This window comes from Eptesicus fuscus, chromosome 10, assembly GCF_027574615.1.
Source record: "Eptesicus fuscus isolate TK198812 chromosome 10, DD_ASM_mEF_20220401, whole genome shotgun sequence".
Lineage (NCBI taxonomy): Eukaryota > Metazoa > Chordata > Mammalia > Chiroptera > Vespertilionidae > Eptesicus > Eptesicus fuscus.
The window spans coordinates 5,623,824-5,644,794 of record NC_072482.1 but is presented as its reverse complement, the minus strand read 5'-3'; the positions used below and the strand labels follow the sequence as shown (position 1 = coordinate 5,644,794).

The window sequence follows — 20,971 nt, the reverse complement described above, 5'->3', positions numbered from 1 at the left end:
AGTGAATGAAAGCAGCGGGCAGTCTGCAGGCCGACACTCTATCCACTTAGCCAAACCGGCTGGGGTTCTCTCTCTCTTTTATTGTTAATCCTCACCCAAGGATATTTTTTCCATTGATTTTTAGAGAGAGTGGAAGGGAGAGAGGGAGGGATAGAGGTAGAGAGAGAGAAAAACATCGATGAGAAAGAGACACATTGATTGGTTGCCTCCCACATGCACCCCAACTGGGGCCAAGGATTGAACCTGCAACCCCAGTACACTACATGCCCTTCAGTAGGATGGCATGTAGTCCAAATAGTCCTTTGATGCTCAGGCCAACATTCTAACCTCTGAACAACACCAGCCAAGGCAAGCCAACATCATCTCTTGCCTGGATTATTGCAATAGCCTCCTAACTGGCTTCATCCCACCACCCTCCCCACCACAGTCAGAGTGATCCTCTTCAGTCAGATCCGCCCCTTCTGTGATCAGATCCTACCAGGAGCTTCCTGTCCATCTTTACACTGGCCTGCGAGGCCTTCCCTCTCCCTTCCTGGTATACAGGGCGGGCTGGTCTTGATCAGAGCAGGTGCATTTGCCTCAGGGGCTCTGCAATTGTTCCCTCCAGCTGAAAATGTGCTACCTGTTTACATGGTTGGCTGCCTCACCTCCTCAGGGCTTTGCTTAAACATGACAGTCAACCTGACCACAGTCAACCCAGCCCTCCCTTGGGTACTTCCATTTCTCTTCTCTGCTATAGTTTTCTCTGAGCTCTTACCACTATCTGGAATAGTATGCATGCATGCATGCATGTATACACATGTATAAGCACACATGTATAAAAACATACGTGTGTGTATGTGTGTGTGTGTGTGTGTATACACACATATATGTACTAGAGGTCCGGTGCCTGAAAATTCATGCACTGGAGGGGGGCGTCCCTCAGCCCGGGCTGCCCCCTCTCACAGTCTGAGAGCCCTCAGGGGCGGGAGGCGATCCGGTGATCAGGGGAAGGTGACGCCCCATCACACCTTTGCTGCTGCCACTGCCAGCAGCACAAGCTTCGGCTGGCCCTGGTTACTGGTGTGCCTGCCGCCCCGGCGGGGCTGAGGGGACTGGGCACCACCATCTTATGGCTGTGGGCGTCGCCATCTTTGAGGGCGTGACAGTCAATTAGCATATTCCCTCCTTATTGGCTGTGGGCACTGCCATCTTTGCGACAGCATGAGGATCAATTAGCATAGTCCCTCTCTATTAGATAGGATATGTATTTTTAAAACTCATTTGTTTACTGTTTGTGTCCCCCCCAAAGGATATAAACCCCACAAAGCAGAGATTTTCATGTTAGATTCATACTGATCCTCGGGATAGGGGAGTGACTTGCAGATAGTAAATTTGCTGGATAAATGAATAATTTTTATAACTGGAAAAAAGATTTCCATTCATGGACCCGCCCCATAGAGATCACCTGTCCTCAGGCTTCAGTTGTCCAGGGCGCCCAGCTGCTCTCAGCCCATCCCAGTCAGACAAGGAGCTCATCGAGATTACAGTTAACAGGCAGAGCCGCGAGCAGGGGACGCAGGAGTCCAGGCAGTGGCTCCCCTGCCGCCCTGCCAGGGGACTTGGGGAGGTAGCTCATTTGTCTTGGCTTCCTTTCCCCCTGCGGAGGGGTGCTGGCTGCGTCTGTCCCCCTTTGACTCTGCAGTCGCTTACTGAGCAGACCCCACAAGCAGTGCTCAAAGGAGCCCGGGTCACTCACAGGACGTGGCTCTCTGCAGGGCAGGGGGCGGGGAGGGGGCAGCTAGTCCTCAGGAGCCTTTAATGTTTACACTCCAGTCAGGGAGGAAGATAAGACCAGCACCTGCCACGACTTTGGGAAAGGCTGCACATAAACAGGGGAAGGGAGGAGGGAGGCCGAGTCCTGAGGAGGAGGAAATGGCCTCTGCTGGAGGCCTCAAAGGTTCAAGGCCAAGCAGAGCTGGGTCATTTAGAAATGACCTTACAAGTAAAATATGTCCATTAGAGAAAAAAGAGTTCAGAGAAAAAAATAAAATCAGGAAGTGGTTTATTTTGTATACAGACTAAGGGGTGGGAGGGGGAGATGCAGGCTCCTAGGCCCCGGAGAGGTGGGTGGCAGGTCCAGAGCAGGCTGGGAAGCAGGTCACAGCCAAACACACACAGAAGACTCCCATGACTCTTCACACGGGGCCTATTCAAATTCTGACTGAACCAAACAGCACATAGCGTTTCTGTGTGCCAGGCAGGACGGTGAGCTCCTTACGCAGGCACCACAAGTGAGTACTATGAAGCATTTACAGAGGACTAAACCAGAGCAAGGAAGAGCGAAGCAAGCTGTATGACCGCTGGAGCCGGGATGCAGAGCCAGGAGCCGTCCGCCTTCAGGGTGGAGGAGCCCCAGGTACTGCCTCTCGCTCCATTCCTGAACCCCTAATGCTACAATGTGTCTGTATCCTGGCGAGTGGACCCTTCCTAGTCCCGTCCTGCCTGACCTCTGGGCACCCAGGCTCAGCCTGCACCACCTTCCTCCCAAAGCCAGCGTCCCCAGGCGAAACCTCTGTTACAGCAGCACGTTTCACTGGACAGCTCCCGACTCCTCCTCTCTCTATCACTCCCTCTTAATGCGCGGCCTCTAAAACCCCAATAACCAAGATGAAGCGGAAGTGTCGGAATGGCAATACTTTAAATCCAAAAAGCCTATCTCCTATCTTTTCCCCTAAGTCACTGAGAGGCCAAAGTGTCATCTAGGCGCCATCTGATTAACCCGTGGATAAGACGATTCAGCAGATCAGAGCCCCTGCCCAGGCTCTGCTGCAATCCAGGAGGGAGAAGACAGGGAGAGGCTGTATGCCAAGTGCACTCCCAGCCCTGCCAGCACCAGACTATGCCCCTCTGGGCAACCTCTAACCTCTCTGGCTCATTCTCCCATCTGAGATGGGATTAATATCCACGTGCCTTCCCTAAGGAAGGCAGCAAGGCTTAGATGACAGAGTAAAGTGAAAAACATCTGTGTTATATATAATTCACACACCAAAATGTTAATGATGAATATTTCTTAGGGGTAATTTTTATTTCTTCTCTTGTTGCTTATCTGATTTTACTAAATTTCCTATAATGAACATGTGCTGTGTTTAGTAAGCAAAAAAAAAAAAAAAAAAAAGTTTGAAAGCATGATACAAACATGAGACATCATTAGTTTAGAAAGTAGCAAGAAGCAGCAGCAGAAGCCGAAGACGCCGCCTCGCTCAGGATGTGGCATTCTGGCACGCGGTGTCACGGCGTTCCCAGCCGACCTCCAGGGCAGCGGGCGGTGCGCAGGCAGGACGCCGCACACAGCGAGAGGGTGGACTGCACGTCTGCCTGGCGCCCACGGTGTGTGACAACGCAGACTAGCACACATCTGCCCCACAGCGGCTGGGGAGGGCTCGCAGCCTGGACTGGGAGGGTGGGAGGGAGATGGTGACGGTGGGGAGATGCGCAGTTTTCCGTGTCTAGCAGTCTTTCTTTCATAACGAAGCTGAGCAGAAGAGAGTCTCCTTCCAACACTGCTCGCTGTCTCCCTCGACAAAGCTCTGGTTCCCCCTCGAGCGGAACCGGCTCAGGAGCGAGCAGCTCACCTGCTCTCCTGTGTTTGCTTCCTGTTCTCCCTTTCCTTGCCAGGCGCGCCTATCTGGTTGCTCTCTGAGGTCCCTGATAAGGGCCTACTCAACAAATACTTGAAAAGCGCGAAGTCCCCCAAACAGGGTGGGCGAACCAGAGGTGAGGGAGAGAAAGGACAAACAAGAGAATTCAACCTCAGGGAGCCAGAGCAGCTTCTGAAACATCAAAGCACCGTGGAGTCAGAGAATCGGCCCGGCCCTCACCTTCCATCCTCATTCGGCGCTACCAGCCAGCGGCTCCCGAGTGTGTGCCAACACGACAGCCTGCGAGAGCTCAGTGAGGAAGCTGGTCCCAACTGCCCTGGCGCCGCAGGACCCAGGGCGGGCCAGGAGGGTGTGCGGAGCGACGGGGAAGCGCCGAGACTGGCGTGACTTAGTGATGACTTGGCGAATTCGTTAAGAAAGCAGAAGGCCTTACACGTCGGGTCATGTCAGCTCCCCGTCTGGATTTCAGCCCCATCTGGCAGGAGGGAGATGGGGCTCCCACTAAAGAATCAAGGTAAAGCCCAGCCACTGCTCCCCCGGTGCTACCTGGAAACACTGCTTTCCTGCGGAGGTCCCCTCTCCAGGGAGCCTTCTGCCCCTGCCTAGCTGGCTGCCAGTGCAGAGTGTGTGTGTGTGTGTGTATGTGTGTGTGTGTGTATGTGTGTGTGTGTGGTGGGGGTTGTTCCACCAAAATGCACTGCGGGAGGAGGTAGAACTCCCAGAAGCCCCTCAGGGCCCACCCGGCCCCGCCTGCTCCTGGCCAGGCCACTTTGGCCCTGACCCTGAGTTCAGCCCTGTATCCTGCAGGCCTGTGAATGTGGGACACAGACTCTCCTGGACTCTCAACTCTACAGCAAGAGGACAACATGGCCTTAACAGACCATGTCCTGACTGAGCCAGCGCCACTGTTTCCCTCAGAACAACTGCTCCGGGGAAGAAAACATGGTGGCATGAGGAGCGACGCTACTCACCAGGTGCTCAGTGCTCCTGCCCTTGGGGAGAGATGCTAACCAGGAAAATGACAGGTTGGTGGGCCGGTTGCCAGTGCAGAGGGCTGGCAGGGCAGTCCTGGAGTGCTGTGTCGCCACCATGGCCCTCCTTGCTGGCTGCCTCCTCAAGAACCTCCACCCAAATCCTGGGGCGTGAGAGCACGCAGGCGGTAACTCCCCACCCACAGCCATCTGCTTGGCAAGGCTCTACTCACCTTTCCCCCATGAATGCTTCCGGTCTCTCTCCATGCCCCCAGGGACCCAGGCAGGCTTAGGCAATACCTTCTCCATCCACCTGATTGCCCACAGGACTCATGGGCCAACTTGGGGATCCTAGGCACTGACCCTACCCAGGCCATGGCCAGGTACGTGAGGCCTGCACTTCCCTGTCTGGACAGGCGGGGCTGGAACAGCGCCAGCAGCTCGTCTTTGTAACATCCGCACGAAAGTATTTATTCCAAAGGTGGCTGAGCAGCGTTCAACTCCCACCTACCAGTTGCCTGAGGTGCCAGGCCTTCCTAGGGACCAGCCTGCCACATGCAGGAGAGCAAAGTGGGCGAGAGGGGTACCTCTCTCTTCCCTTCCACCTTAGCTCCCACAGGGCTGGTGTTCTGCTGGGTTGTCTGCACCGGGACCCAGTGGTTGGTGCCAACATAACGATGACCAGCCACTTCAGAGGAGGCAGACTGGCAAAAGGGCAAGTGTAGGACTTTGGCCCAAAGAGAACTGGGTTTGAATCCTAGCTTTGCTACTTACCAGCTGAGTGGCCTTGGGCAAAGTGCCTCGCCTCTCTGAGCGTCTATTTCCTTATATGTACAATGGCTCAGCCCAGGGAGATGACATACTTATCTACAAGTCACGGGGAGAGATGGTTGTAGAGCTAGGTCCCAAATCCCATTTCCTAGCTCACAGGGCTTTTTTAACTACATCAGTGATTTTCAACCGGTGTAGCGCAGGGATTTTTAAAACATGCAATAGCTAACTACTTAGTCAGGGGCACTGACCTCTTTTCCCTTAGATTTCCAAATAAAAAAATGACAACAGCCGCAAACAATAGCTGTCAGACGTGAATGAATAAAAATTATAGCTATTTTACTTTTCAGATTAGCAAACAATCTGTTTTTGGAGTGCGCATCATTTTGGTAATTAGTTACGTGTGCCACGAGATGAAAAGGGCTGCGCGTCACTGGACGACATCAAGATGTTTCCCAACAGCAGGTACAAATGACAGAGAACTAGTCTCCTTTCCGAAATGGCTGTCAGCCAGCCCAAAAGCCAGTGAAGAGTTCCTTCCAAAGTTCTCTGCCTTTAAAACCTAACCAACCAACCGCTACCACCACCAAAACCCCAAAGTTCTCTGCCTTAAAACGAAAGCAGTCTTCACGGATACCAACTTAGCCAGGTGACTACAGTTAGCGCCATCTTTACTGGGGCCAACTGGCACCATCGGCTTCCTGATGTGAAGCAACAGGAAGCACTCATCACCCTTGTAAGCTCCCACCCAAAATGTTAATGTAAATCTAACCACAAGGAAACACTCATACAAGCATGGACTGTGGACAATCTATGACACAATGCCAAGAAAATGTAACAGCCCTGGCCAGTGTGGCTCAGTTGGTTGAGCGTCCTCCCATGCACCGAGAGGTCGCTGGTTCAATTCCCAGGCAGGGCTCATGCCCGGATTGCAGGCTTGATCCCCAGTAGGGGGTGTGCAGGAGGCAGCTGATGGATGTTTCTCTTATCCTATTTCGCTCTTTTTCTTTTTCCTTCTCCCCTCTCTAAAAAATTAAGAAAAACATAATTTAAAAAAAAGAAAGAAAATGTAACTTAGCAATTGATGAACCTTAGTGAAGGAAATACAAAAGTTCAAAGTAGTATTCTTTCAACTTTTCTGTAGCTTTGGCATTTAAAAAAAAGTTTATTAATTTTAGAGTGCGTAACATTGATGTCAGAAACATTAATCATTTGCCTCCCGTATACACCCCAACCAGGGATCAAACCCAAAAGCTAGGTATGTGCCCTGACTGGGAATCAAACCCACAACCTTTTGGTGTATAGGACAAAGCTCCAACCAACCGAGCCACCCGACTAGGGCAGCTATGGCCTTTGGGTTAGATAAACAACAGAAAGAAAAAAGGCTGTTTGGCCCTTAGTGCACCACCTGGCTATGAGCCAACAAGGACGCAGCTGTATCATGTTTGGGTTTTCTCCCCAGTGCCCAGAATATAACAATCCAAGCTCCTATGCCTATTGTTCAAGGCTTGGCACAATAGGGATCTCAGCGTTTTCTAAGCTCATCTTCCGTAGAACTCTACAACCCGAACCATCTTGTCAGCCACAGTGATTTACACAGTGCTTCCCAACAGCCACTGCCAGCGAGCCACTTACTCAGCCAGTAACTCCCATGGAGCACCCTCCGTGGGTCCGGTGCCACGCTGGTTCCACAGACACTGTGATGGGTATGACACAGCGGCTGCCCTGCGGAGCTTACCTTACAGGTTACCTTTCAACACTTGGCTTTCCTCAAATCCTGCCTTATGACCTCTCTTAACAAGTATTTCCATGCAAGACTTCTTTCCCAACTTTTCTTAGGAAATTTATGTTTCACTGAATCCCAAATTCAGAGAAAGATCCCAAATATTGACAAATTGGGAAAATGGGAAAGGTATAATCTTCTGGTGAGAATTAAAGCTTAACAATCCAACCTTAGAGATGTTATTGGTTTCAAGGAATCCACTAACTTCACGTTAAAGAAAGAATAAGAAATTAACATGCAGAGTTGAAGGTCAAGGCTGACGTTTCTGGGAATCAGGACAGGAGTGCCACAATCTGATCAAGCCTTGCTTGTAGCCATTGCCATGTTGTAAGTGTGTATTCATGACCCTGTCTGCTGCTAATGGTGAGTCATTCTTGCAAATATGTGTTAATATATTAATATACATAGTATATAGAAATCCTACAAGTAGAATTGTAAGCAGTAAGTTTGGAAACAAGTCCTTAAACTGGCAATTCTGACACGTGACTCTATACAGTGCTGTTAACTTTCTTAGGGGATATACTTGTTAGATTATTCAAACACTACCCAATAATGTTCACTGGAATCTTATAGCATTTGACTATTTGCTACAGGAAAGAGGGGAAAAAAAAGTGAGTATTGTGGAATTCTAGGACACAAAATCAGAAACTGATCTTAATCTGAATTAGTAAAAGCAGTGCCCTGGTGCCCTGGCCAGTGTGGCTCAGTTGGTTGGGCATCGTCCCATGCACCAAAAGGTTCCTGGTTCAATTCCTGGTTGGGGCGAATGCCTAGGTTGCAGGTTCATTCCCCCATTGGGGGTGGGGGGGAATGCAGGAAGCAGCCCATCGATGTTTCACTCTCACATCAATGTTTCTCTCTCTCTCTAAAAAAAAAAAATTAATAAAATTTAAAATAAATAATCAGTATTGGCTAGTAAAGGCAACAGCTAAACCAAAATTGGGGCAAAGGAAGTGTTTTCATCACTAAAAAAGAAAATGAACTTATACAAAGTAACTATACCTCGATGTCCATCTTGAAAATAGTTCTGGATACACGCTTTAACTATTCAACCAATATCAAGTCAAAAAGAAAGGAATTTTTCTACATCTGGAGTATTTGTCATGGAACAAAGATCAAGATTATTAGAAAGGGCAATTAATGTTTTGTGTATTTTACAATTTTATTTTAGACTCACACAAATATTGATTTTTTAAAAAATCCTCACCTGAGGATATATTTTTTAGATAGAGTAGAAGGGAGGAGGGGGGGGAGAGGGTGAGAGAGACGGAGAGGGAGAGGGAGAGAGGGGGGGAAAGAGAGAGCGAGAGAGGGAGAGAGAGAGAGATCCTTGCAAGAGAGATATATCAACCAGTTGCTTCCCACACTTGCCCAACAAGGGCTAGGGATTGAGTTTGTAACCAAGTTACCCAGCCTTGACCAGGAATTGAATCTGCGAACCTTCGGTCCATGGGCTGGTGCTCTAAACATGAGCCAAACCAGGCAAGGCTGACCAATGGATTTTTTACAAAAGAAAATGCAATTCAGAAGAGCTGGGTCGGCGGTGAGTAGGCTACAGCATTTGCTCGTCGTCACGATGAGTTTGCCCTTCAATCCCAAACCTTTCCTCAATGGATTAACAGAAAAGCCAGTAACGGTGAAACTGAAGTGGGGGATGGAGTACAAAGGCCACCTGGTATCTGTAGATGGCTATATGAACATGCAGCTTGCAAACACTGAAGAATGCATAGATGGAGCCTTGTCTGGACACCTGGGTGAAGTTTTAATAAGGTGTAATAATGTCCTTTGTATCAGGGGTGTTGAAGAAGAGGAAGAAGATGGAGAAATGAGAGAATAGCATCTTTTGTGGGAAAACGTTTTTATATATATTTCTAGACAATAAAAATTTGTTTTTTCAAAAAAGAAAATGGCAATTCAGTAAAGAGAACAAATTGTTTTGAAACAATAGAAACAACTAAAATGGAAAAAATTTTTTATAAGAACCTTGACTTATGCTTTACATCTTTTATAAAATTAACTGAAAATGGATACATCTAAATGTAAAATTAAAAATTATAAAATTTTTAAAAGAAAACATGGGAAATTCTTTGTGAATTTGGGTTAGGCAAAAGGTTCTTAGATACAATATCAGAAATAGGATTCATTAAAAATTTTTGATAGCCCAGCCCGTGTGGCTCAGTGGTTGAGTGTTGACCCATGAACAAAGAGGTTCCCGGTTCAATTCCCAGTCAGGACACATGCCCAGTTGTGGGCCTGATCCCCAGTGGGGGTCATGCAAGAGGCAGCCAATCGATAACTCTCTCTCTCATCGGTGTTTCTATCTCTCTATCCCTCTCCCTTCCTCTCTCTCTAAAATCAATAAAAACATTAAATAATTTTTAATAAATTGGATTTCATCAAAATTGACTTCTGCTCTTTGAAAGGCACATTAAGAGAATGAAAAGACAAGCCACCCACTGAGAATGTACTTGCAAATAGCATATCTGACAAAAGACTTGTGTCTAAGACAGTGGTCGACAAACTCATTAGTCAACAGAGCCAAATATCAACAGTACAACGATTGAAATTTCTTTTGAGAGCCGAAAACTGACTTCTGCGCATGGGCCATGAAGTTTCAATTGCACTGTACGTGCGCGCCCACACGTGGTATTTTGTGGAAGAGCCATACTCAAGGGGCCAAAGAGTTGCATGTGGCTCGCGAGCTGCAGTTTGCCGACCACTGGTCTAAGATATATAAAGAACTCCCCACTTAGCAGTAAGAAAACAAACATCCCAATTAAGAAATAGGCAAAAGATCTGAACAGATACTTCACCAGAGAAAAATATACAGATGACAAATAAACACACGAAAATGATGTGCAACATTCTTAGTCATTAGGGAAAAACACCTATAGAATGGCCAAAACAAAACAAAAACTGACACCACCGCCTGCGAACAGGGCCGTGGAGAAGCTGGAACTCTCGTACATTGCTGGTGGGAAACAGCTTGGCAGGTAACCTTATTCTTACCATACACCCGTCAATCCCACTCTTAGGAATTTACCTACTACGTGAAATGAAAACCTATGTTCCAACCAGCAAATGAATGTTATTCAAAATTGCCCAAACCCAGAAACAACCTAAATGTGCTTCAAATGAAGAATGGATAAACAAGTTGTGGCCCATCCTTACAACAGAATACTTGTATTCAATAACAGAAAGGGACAAATCCTGATAACAAATCCTGATAACATGCAGCAACAACGGATGGGTACAGTCTATACATTGTGCTAAGTGAGACTCAAAAGGCTATGACTCCATTTCTATGACATTCTGGAAAGAGCAAAACTACAGGAACAGAATAAATAATGGGTTAATGATAACGTGAGGTTTGACTACAAAGGAGTAGCACAAGGGAATGTCATTTTACGGGGTGATAGCACAGTTCTTTATGTGGATTATTTATCTGGTGATGATTAATGACTATGGATTTGCCAAAACTCAGAACTGAACACCAAAAAAGGATGAATTTTAGTGTCTGGAAATTTAAAAATAAAAATTTTAAATGTCACATTAAGAATACCTTTTACATATTAAGTATTTGTGGTGTTATCCTTAAAACACTAAATGATTTTTATTAGGCATTCATTTTTTTAAATAAATATTTTTTTTATTTATTTCAGAGAGAAAGGGAGAGGGAGAGAGAGATAGAAACATCAATGATGAGAAAGAATCATTGTCTGCCTCCTGCACACCCCACACTGGGGATCAAGCCCGCAACCTGTGCATGTGCCCTGACCTTCTGGTTCATAGGTCGACACTCAACCACTGAGCCACACCAGCCAGGCAAGCATTAATTTTGTTAATGTTCTCTTTCTTTAATATTTTCTACTATCAAATATCTATACTAGGTGAAGGTCATTATATATGTTAATAAAACAAATAATCTTTTCACAATATACTGTTCCCAAATAATAATAAACCATGCATTTACTATTATATATATACTAGAGGCCTGGTGCATAAAATTCGTGCATGGCGGGGGTGTCCCTCAGCCCAGCCTGCACCCTCTCCAATATGGGACCCCTTGAGGGATGTCTGGCTGCCCGTTTAGGCCCGATGCTACCAGGATCGGGCCTAAACGGGCAGCCGGACATCCCTCTCACAATCTAGGACTGCTGGCTCCCAACTGCTCACCTGCCTGCCTTCCTGATTGCCCCTAACCACTTCTGCCTGCCAGCCTGATTGATGCCTAAATGCTCCCCTGCCAGCCTGATTGCCCCTAACTGCCCTCCCCTGCAGGCCTGTCACCCCTAACTGCCCTCCCCTGCAGGCCTGGTCACCCATAACTGCTCTCCCCTGCAGGCCTGGGTCCCCCACAACTGCCCTTCCCTGCAGGCCCGGTTGCCCCCAACTTCCCTCCTCTGCAGGCCTGGTCCCCCGCAACTGCTCTCCCCTGCAGGCTTGATCGCCCCCAACTGCCCTCCCTTGCAGGCCTGGTCCCTCCCAACTGCCCTCCCCTGCTGGCCATCTTGTGGTGGCCATCTTGTGTCCACATGGGGGCAGGATCTTTGACCACACAGGGGTAGCCATCTTAGTGTGTTGGAGTGATGGTCAATTTGCATATTACTCTTTTATTAGATAGGATATTTCTTTTTACAGGAAAATTTCTGAAACTTATCACAGAAAAATAATTTATCATATCAGTTTATCATAGTCTCTCATTCTTATTTAAAAACCCATAAATACAGTGTTACAAAAGAGATGACTTTGGGAATTCCCGGGAAATTCTATGCCTTTTTCCCAAAATTCTGAAAGTAAGTGCTGGGAATTTGGCAGCACCAGTCTTGATGCTTTTCCAGGCAGCCTTTCCTAAGACCCCCATGGCAATCTTCCACCCACCTCCAGCCAGAGCCCCCTTCAATTAACACATCGTTTAGGGACTGATTTGGGGAAACTGCAAAAGCACTGACCTAGACTACTTCAGGGGGGAGATGCCAAAAAGAGCAAGTGAGAGACTGCCTTTGAGGAGGTGGGCGTACAAAGAGCTGGGTGGGGGAGGCCGCACAAGAAGTGGACACTTCAGAGGGAGAAATGTTCCCAATCGGGAGAAGCGGGATGAGTGTGGAGTAGGTGTTACAGCCTTTCTTTCAGCTGGGCCAGAAGGCTGGGAAAGGCACATCCAGGGCAGGCCTCCCCCACTGCCTAGAGTTCATCCTGAGGGTAACCTGAAGGCAGCCTGTTTAAACCTGGGCTCAGGCCCCAGAAGTCATCAGATTCTGTAACAGGCTGGAGGCAGAAGTGGAAGAGATGAAAACCGCCAGTGAACTCACTCAGAGCATCCCCTGGGGCCTTGTAAGGAACAACAACTGATGCAACTCCACCTTTGTCTGGAGGTGTAAAGCTGGGAGCTGACAGCCTAGGGCCAAAGCGGGAGCTAGGGGTCAGGACCAATGGCAGGTCAATGCTGCCCACCCTGTCCTGCGGCCCAAACTGACCCGGGCCTGGGAGAAGCCTGGCTTTCCCGCCTCCCTACAAATATGCAAAACCAAAGTTGGGAGACGCAACCCAAGGGAGAAGGCAGAAGGACAAGGGCCTCTAGGCGCTGCTAGCCTTCCCAGCTCCAACAGCTCCACACAGCACATGGCAGGGCTCCCTGGGGCCAGAAAGAACCACACGCACCTCCTTTTTTCCTTTCCTGCCACCTCCACCTGCTCCTCCCCCAACACTTCCTGTACCAATCGATGGGACACCAACCCCTAGTCACATGCTGAAATGCCAATGTCATCTGGTTGTCCCTCATGAGTTTCTTTTCAACCACTCACTGTTCCCTTTCCCTGACCTTGTGGTGGTCCTGGCTTAGGCCCTGCCCACCCCTCACCTGAACCTGCCTCTACACCAGTGGTTCTCAACCTTTCTAATGCCGCGACCCTTTAATACAGTTTCTCATGTTGTGGTGACCCCCAACCATAAAATTATTTTCGTTGCTACTTCATAACTGTAATTTTGCTACTGTTATGAATCATAATGTAAATATCTGTGTTTTCTGATGGTCTTAGGCGACCCTGCTAGCGGTTCTCAACCTGTGAGTCGTGACAACTAGAAGGAAAGAGAAAAGCACACTGAGACTCACAGGAGCTGCGGAAGGCAGAGGTACGGAGGCGCGCACGGGGAGGGCTGGCAACTGAGTACACGGCTGGCTTTCTCAATCAGGAGGGAGACAAAAGCTCCTGACTGCTCTGAACTCCAGTTCCGGGTGAGACTCTGGGGACCCAAACTCATACAAGGAGAAACTGGACCGTCTGACAGGGGGGAAACTCGAGGGCGGCTTTCTCTCAGAGGTGATTGCAGCGATTACCACGGGACACTGAGACCCAGGGGCCTTTTAGGGCAGGGCTTACGGGAAGCCATTCCTGTTTACTCCGCCCTGAGACTCCGCCCCATCCAAGCTGAGCACAAAGGCTTTTGCATATGAATGGCCTGGTCCTTTGAAATCTAAACTTACCTAACAAACTGCAGCTGAGTCAGTGAAACCCAGAACATCCAAAAGAAGGCCCAAGGCCCCGCTGCAGCTTGCATTGCTTCACAGCAGGGCCTCATCTGGGCACCTCCAAAACCCAAACAAATGAGAGGAATCTACAGATCTCTCCTGCTGGGTGGCCTCAGGCAGAGGCTAAATTAGCACCTCCTTGGAGATCCAAGAGCCAGTGTACCCAGGGGTCAGAGTGGGACCATCCAGATTACAACTCCTCAGATCCATAAGGGACACACTCAGGGGGCAGACTCAGTGAACACCAAAGCCCCACTGAAGCAAGTCTTGTCTCATAAGGGTGTCTCCAACACAGAAGTTCTCCCATCGTAGACATAGCTGATCCTCACAGCCAATTGGCCTGAAGGTCAATTCCTCCCAGTGATACCAACAACAATCAAGACTTAACTACAACAAGACTGTACACACAGCCCACAAAGGGGTGCACCAAGAGTGTCCACCTCAGGTAACTGGGGAGTCTGAGCCACTGGGCCCTATAGGACACCTAGCACACAAAGCCACTCTATCAACTCAGGGAAGCAGCCAAAATGCGGAGAAAAAGAAACAGGTCACAAGTGAAAGAAATGGAGGAAAGAAAATGACTGGATATAGAGTTCAAAACCACGGTTATAAGGTTTTCCAAGAATTTCCTAGAAAAGGCCGATAAATTTAGCGAGACCCTCAAGAATATGAAAAAGGACCAACTAGAAATTAAGCATACACTGACTGAAATAAAAAATAATATACAGAGATCCAACAGCAGACTAGAGGATCGCAAGAATCAAGTCAAAGATTTGAAATACAAAGAAGCAAAAAACACCCAAGGGGAAAAGCAAAAAGAAGAAAGAATCCAAAAATATGAAGATAGTGTAAGGAGCCTCTGGGACAACTTCAAGTGTACCAACATCTGAATTATGGGGGTGCCAGAAGAAGAGAGAGAGCAAGATACTGAAAACCTATTTGAAGAAATAATGACAGAAAACTTCCCCCACCTGGTGAAAGAAATAGACTTACAAGTCCAGGAAGCGCACAGAACCCCAAACAAAAGAAATCCAAAGAGGACCACACCAAGACACATCATAATTAAAATGCCAAGAGCAAAAGACAAAGAGAGAATATTAAAAGCAGCAAGAGAAAAACAGTTAGTTACCTACAAGGGAGCACCCATACGATGGTCAGCTGATTTCTCAACAGAAACTATGCAGGCCAGACGGGAGTGGCAAGAAATAGTCAAAGTGATGAATAGCGAGAACCTACAACCAAGACTACTCTACCCAGCAAAGCTATCATTCAGAATTGAAGGGCAGATAAAGAGCTTCACAGATAAGAAAAAGCTAAAGGAGTTCATCACTGACAAACCAGTATTATATGAAATGCTGAAAGGTATTCTTTAAGAAGAGGAAGAAGAAGAAAAAGGTAAAGATAAAAATTATGAACAACAAATACATATCTATCAACAAGTGATTCTAAAAATCAAGTAAATAAAAAAATCTGATGAACAGAATAAACTGGTGAATATAATAGAATCAGGGGCATAGAAAGGGATTGGACTGACAATTCTCGGGGGGAAAGGGGTGTGGGGGGTGCGGGAAGAGACTGGACAAAAATCATACACCTATGGATGAGGACAGTGTCGGGGGGATAAGGGCAGAGGGTGGGGTGGGAACCGGGTGGAGGGGAGCTATGGGGGGAAAAAAGAGGAACAATTGTAATAATCTGAACAATAAAGATTTATTAAGAAAAAAAAGAGCAGTAGTAATAACAATTCAACATACCAAGTGCCCACACACCTCCTAATCCTGGTAACAACCAGGATTACCTTTTGATAGACGAGAAAAATGAGCACAGGAGGGTTAAGTAACTTGCCCAGGGTCACAGTCCAACTTCAAAAGGAAAGTACTGGGTTAGAACTAACAACCTTTTAACCTTTCTGTCTTCCCTAAAAGATTAAACCCTTAAGGGCTGGGATATACCTTTTTTAATTGTTGCAGCAAACTCTCCACTGCCTCACTGACTTCTCAAAAGGAACTGGGTGAGGGGTGCAGACGGAGAGAGGGCAATAGGTATCCCTAAGATGGAAATCAAAGATACTGCGGGTCACATAAATTGTTTCTAAAATTCTCCCTGAGTTCTAAGAAGGAATACCAATGTTTAATGGCATGGAAATTGTATAGAAAGCAGAAGCTGTATTTTTTTCCTTATATCTGAGTAACTATAGCATCCTGAGACCCCTGATTAATCAATGCAGATAAAACGCTCAGACCTACTTTATGAGACCCGGAGAAGGATTTTACTGCTATAATGGTTTCATTTCACGATGAGCTGCCAGGGACAGCACACCGTAGCAGATGCCAGGTGCCTGGTGAGGAACACCCCTCCTGATGACGACCCCACTCGTGAGCAGTCTCCCCTGGCAGGGCCATGGCACGTCTAGGAACAGGAAGCACTCCTGCCACTAGCCTCTCATTGCCTATGGGCCTGGCACCTGGCTCGTCAAACGGGTGGCTCCCATCCCAGAGGCTCCCACTAAGTTGCCAGCTGTTCCCACTTCCTCAGGTTCTAAGGGCTATTCCTGGGGTGAGAAGGAAGGGGCAAAAACAACCCAACAATGACAATGCCGATAAAAGAGAGAGAGCAGGGGAGGGCATAGAGGAACTAAATGGATAAAGTTTGGAGGCTGCTCTGACGACCTCCTGGCAGGTGTGCAAGGCACTTCCTCATGCCTTCCTCCACACTTCCTCTACCATCCTCACTTTGCACTCCCCTCTGGAATGGGCACTCCTTGACTAGTCCTAATAACTCGCTAAACTAATGCTGAATAAATGGTGGCAGACCTTGCAAACTCTTTACCCCATATCGACTCCCCCTTCTCCCTTAGTCAGAAAATCCCCATGTTATTTCCAGCAGCCATGTGGATGGCTGAAAGACTTCTCAGCCATTCTGCAGCTAGGGGAGGCCAATACGAGAAGAGGAAATTAGTGGGTGAACTTCCAGGAAAGGTCCTGAAGGAGACAAACAGCTAGCATCCGTCCTTTTTGTCTCTCCCCTTATTCCTGGAAACCTGACAGGACAGCTAGAGCCCAGGAGCCATCTCAGACCATGACACAACCCAAGGTGGCAGAGCAGAGGGGCCAGCTCTAAACTGTCTTCCCAGATGTCTCTTAAACACCTACAGAGAATAAACCTCTGTTGGGTTAAGCCACTGCTATTTCTGGTCTCTGCTTACAGACTGCCAAATGTAATTTCCAATTGATTCATGAATAAACCAATTAATCTTGGTTTTCTTAAATTATGCATTGATGACTTATAATTCAAAGGTCAGTCACCAACTCTAAACCTTTTAATATAAGGATACTTTGCCATTAATTAGGGACATCAGGAAGAGAGACAGAAGCAATACAAGGAAGAGGTAGTAAAAGGTGGACAACATGAGGATAAATAAAGATGATGAGGGATGAAGGCAAGAAGGGACCAGGAAAATTAGGAGCAGAGAAGAGAGGAGATGTGGGGGGAAGGCAGGGTAGGAATACAGGGCAAAGGTGCCAGACAAAGGAAAGGAGGGACGAGGGGCAGGGTAGAGACCATGGAGAGACAGGGCAGGGAGAGAAGGGAGAGGGGAGGGTGTCAGGGTGTGCTGTGGCAGCAGTGACCAGGCGCATCGCTCAGGCGGGGCACTGTGCCAGGCCTCGGCGGCTCTGAGGTATTAAATAACTTTCCCTCACAGAAAGTGGTCAGAGACAGAAGACTTTCTTGAATGGAAGGAAGGGGGCCATCCTCCTCCCCTCTCTCTTTATGCTATGGCCTGGAATGTGGATGTGATAGCTGGATCCACAGCAGCCATTTTGAACAATAAAGGCAATAGTCATGCCCTAAGAATGGCAGAGCAGGGAACTGGCAGAAACTTGGGTTCTTTATGACCTAGTGGAGCTTCCACAATTGCCTGAGGCTACAAACTATGTAACCCACTTGGAGCCCATCCATAAATCCACCCGTAACTGCTTGCTCCATTCCGTCCAGTCCTCAACAACAGATTCTAAGGCCCACTCCCAGAGATCCTGACTCCACAATCACTGTGAGATATACTCTCCTAGAAAAATGGAGTCAGACTAGGAAAGGTAAAGAAACAATCTGAGAGTCCACAGGAAAACCTTAATGCCTCAAAAGCAGCAATGGCTGGTGACCTGCCCTCAGGAGCCCTTGGATATCAGCAAGTGACAGTGTAAAGTTAACCTTCATTATTTAGAGAATGGAAGAAAGGAGTAGTTCATAAGGTCACATTTGAGGACATTCCTTAGAAACATAAAAGGTGGTCCTAGTAATCTCAGACCAGTTTGTAACGGTCCTAGCAAATCATCCAAGAAAATACGAGCTGACTGTCCGATCTCAGAAAGAGAACAGCTCCTTTTGAATTAAAGCACCAGCTGAGGAAGAGGCAGGTGTGCACACAGCAGCACCACCTGGAATTCGTCTTGCACCGTCAGCTGCAGTCTGTGTGCTAGGAATCTCTCTGACGAGACTAATCTCTCCTCTCCGAGGACAGGGACTGTGTCATTACTATTTTGGTATCTTCAGCAATAGCACCCCGCAGGGTAGTAACCACACAGGTGCTGATTCAGGACTCCAGACTGAGAGTCACAGGAAAGAACTAATGGCAATCACATGTGCTGGCCTAAGTGTCCCCGACCCCTCGCTGAATTGAAGCTGATTCCTGAGATCTCAGCCAAGCGACCTGAGAGTCACTGTTGTCCCATCAGATGACTGCCTGCCAGACACCCCCTAGGGATCTTCAGAGATCGTCTGAGAACATTCCTGTGTTAGAGCCCAGAAGATCAGGCGGAGCTGAGGGGAAGGGATGGCACAGGCCCTGTTAGCTCTGCCTGGGCCTATTCAATCCACCCTTGGCACTGTTGAAATCTCAGAGGGGTAGAAACCTTAGCGGGACTAGAAGTAACGGGCAGTCACGGGTGACACTTGGCGCTAAGCACCAGGCTACTGAGCTTTCACACCCTGTCTCCTTGGAGGCCCCGACATGCAGAACCATCCGCCCTGAAGCGACGGTCCCTTCCAGAAGTGCAGCCTTCTCCTACAGCGAAAGGTTCTGGGGCCACTGGAGGTATCATTAGTTTGTATTCCTGTGTCTGGCACTCAGAGAAGCTGCGTTTGGGATGGAATGTGGGATGGGATGCTCAAGGCGAGAAACCACTTCAGTGTGCAGGATGCCGTGGCTTTTTCTGGCTGCCGGCTGGCTGCCGGCTGGCTGTAAATCTCTGCACCCTCAGCTAGATTGAGAACCGCTACCCTGTGTCCCGGCCACACTTTCATCAGCTTGGCACACAGCTTGACAAAAAAAGCAAACTTTCCTGCTCTCTCTTCCCACAACTGTGTCTCACACCACTCCCAGCCCTCGCCTCTACTTAACCAGAGAAATTCAACTCAATAGGCAACACCAAGTGGCAGGTGGAATGCCAGGGGCTTTGAGCATCAAGAAAAGCAAGACGCTGTTCTCAAGGGGCTCAGAGTCTGGTAAGGAAAGGAGACATGCCAAGCAGCAACCCACGAGTGATACTACAAAGAGACCCGCACAGAAAAGCAGAGGTTACTCTGCTGCAGGGATGAGGAAGCAAAGGGAGACAGGCACTTCCGGGAGGGACAGGCGTGTGCAAAGGTGCAGGAGCCCGAGGGGACTAGCAGGGGCAAGGTTACCATATGGCAGACATTGCCGTTGGACAGATGAGAAAACTGAGGCAGAGAGGATAAAGAACTTGTCCAAAATTACAACTTATAAAAGAATGAATACAGGTTCTAAATACAACTTTTAAGCATCACAAACATGCTGAAGTGTGAAGTTTAAGAGTTAAGTTCACCCCTAGCCGGTTTGACTCAGTGGATAGAGCATCAGCCTGTTGACTGAAGGGTCCCAGGTTCAATTCTGGTCATGGGCACATGCTTGGGTTGCGGGCTCGATCCCCAGTAGGAGGTGTGCAGGAGGCAGCCAATCAATGATTCTCACCATTGATGTTTCTATCTCTCTCTCCCTCACTCTCCCTTCTCTCTGAAATCAATAAAAAAATATATATTTTAAAAAGAGTTAAGTTCATACATGGGAGGCAGGGGCTGCATCATGAAGGGCTTCATTCCCTATGCCAGTGGTCAGCAAACTGTGGCTCGCGAGACACATGCGGCTCTTTGGCCCCTTGAATGTGGCTCTTCCACAAAATACCACGGCCTGGGCGAGTCTATTTTGAAGAAGTGGCGTTAGAATAAGTTTAAGTTTAAAAAATTTGGCTCTCAAAAGAAATTTCAATCGTTGTACTGTTGATATTTGGCTCTGTTGACTAATGAGTTTGCCGACCACTGCCCTATGCTAAGGATTTAGACTTGAACTTTCAGCAATATAGTGGACTGAATTAATGTGAAAGCACTTCCCCTTCCCACTACAGTCACCGAGAAATACTACATAAAACCAATGATATACTTAAACATACAGTCAAACTTAAAATAAAAATAAATGTCCCACGTGCCAAAGTCATAAGAAAAACTGAAACATGAACAGTAAGTGGAACTAATACCAAAGTGACCAGTAGATTTGAAACCACATACGATGTGATTTAATGCCTCGCTGTGGCTTTGAGCCCTGATATCAAGATGAGAGCCTTGAAGTGCTGCCCCGTATAAGGAAGCGACAAGAAGCAGCCATCTCTCCAAGGCTGTGTGGAGGGGGCGGTCAACCCTAACGAACTACTAAGCTAGCCCCACCCACTGATATGAGCCTGGCTTTACACTAACAGAGCTGGGTGAATGGGTTGCCAAACTGAGAAATGAACATAAAAACAACCAGGATCAATGGAGCACTTATAGCGCCCACCAGAAGCAAACTGCTTTGAGGAATACTTTCACACCCCAGGGCACTAAACTTGCCCATAAAATAGAGTCCATCCCAAAGATGAGCTCACAACCCAGAGTTACAAACCACACCAGAAAATACACCATCAAGAGGGGCAAGCATCAGACACAAAACAATTAAGAATCAGAACTCGCAAAACTATCTGAAAGAGACTGCAAAATGATAAATGTAGATGTTTAAAGAGATAAAGCAGCGCGCACACACACACACACACACACACACACACACAAAACAGAGACTTGGGTGGTAGAATGGTCAACTTATGTCTAAGAGGAATTCCAGAAAGCTAGAGGAGAGAAAATGGGAAAGAACCAAAGAGATAATGACTGAGAAGTTCACAGAATTAAAAAAAAAAAAAAAATTAAATGTTAACATTAGGGGGACCTGGGTGAA

The 20,971-nt window shown here is 47.7% G+C and overlaps 2 protein-coding genes across 3 annotated transcripts in view; one reads left to right on the top strand and one right to left on the bottom strand.

Moving 5' to 3' along the window:
• Positions 1–20,971, bottom strand: part of PPARD (peroxisome proliferator activated receptor delta) — a 78,288-nt gene that overhangs the window by 25,670 nt on the left and 31,647 nt on the right. The gene's annotated exons all lie outside the window — the stretch shown is intronic.
• Positions 8,743–9,062, top strand: LOC103295519 (small nuclear ribonucleoprotein F-like). Its single transcript, XM_008151986.3, has one exon. It carries the CDS (start codon positions 8,743–8,745, stop codon positions 9,001–9,003), a length of 261 nt encoding a protein of 86 aa, XP_008150208.2. The 3' UTR covers positions 9,004–9,062.

Bases quoted from the DNA above. Each gene is read 5' to 3' on its own strand.
- LOC103295519 (XM_008151986.3), top strand. From the start codon at position 8,743: ATGAGTTTGCCCTTCAATCCCAAACCTTTCCTCAATGGATTAACAGAA.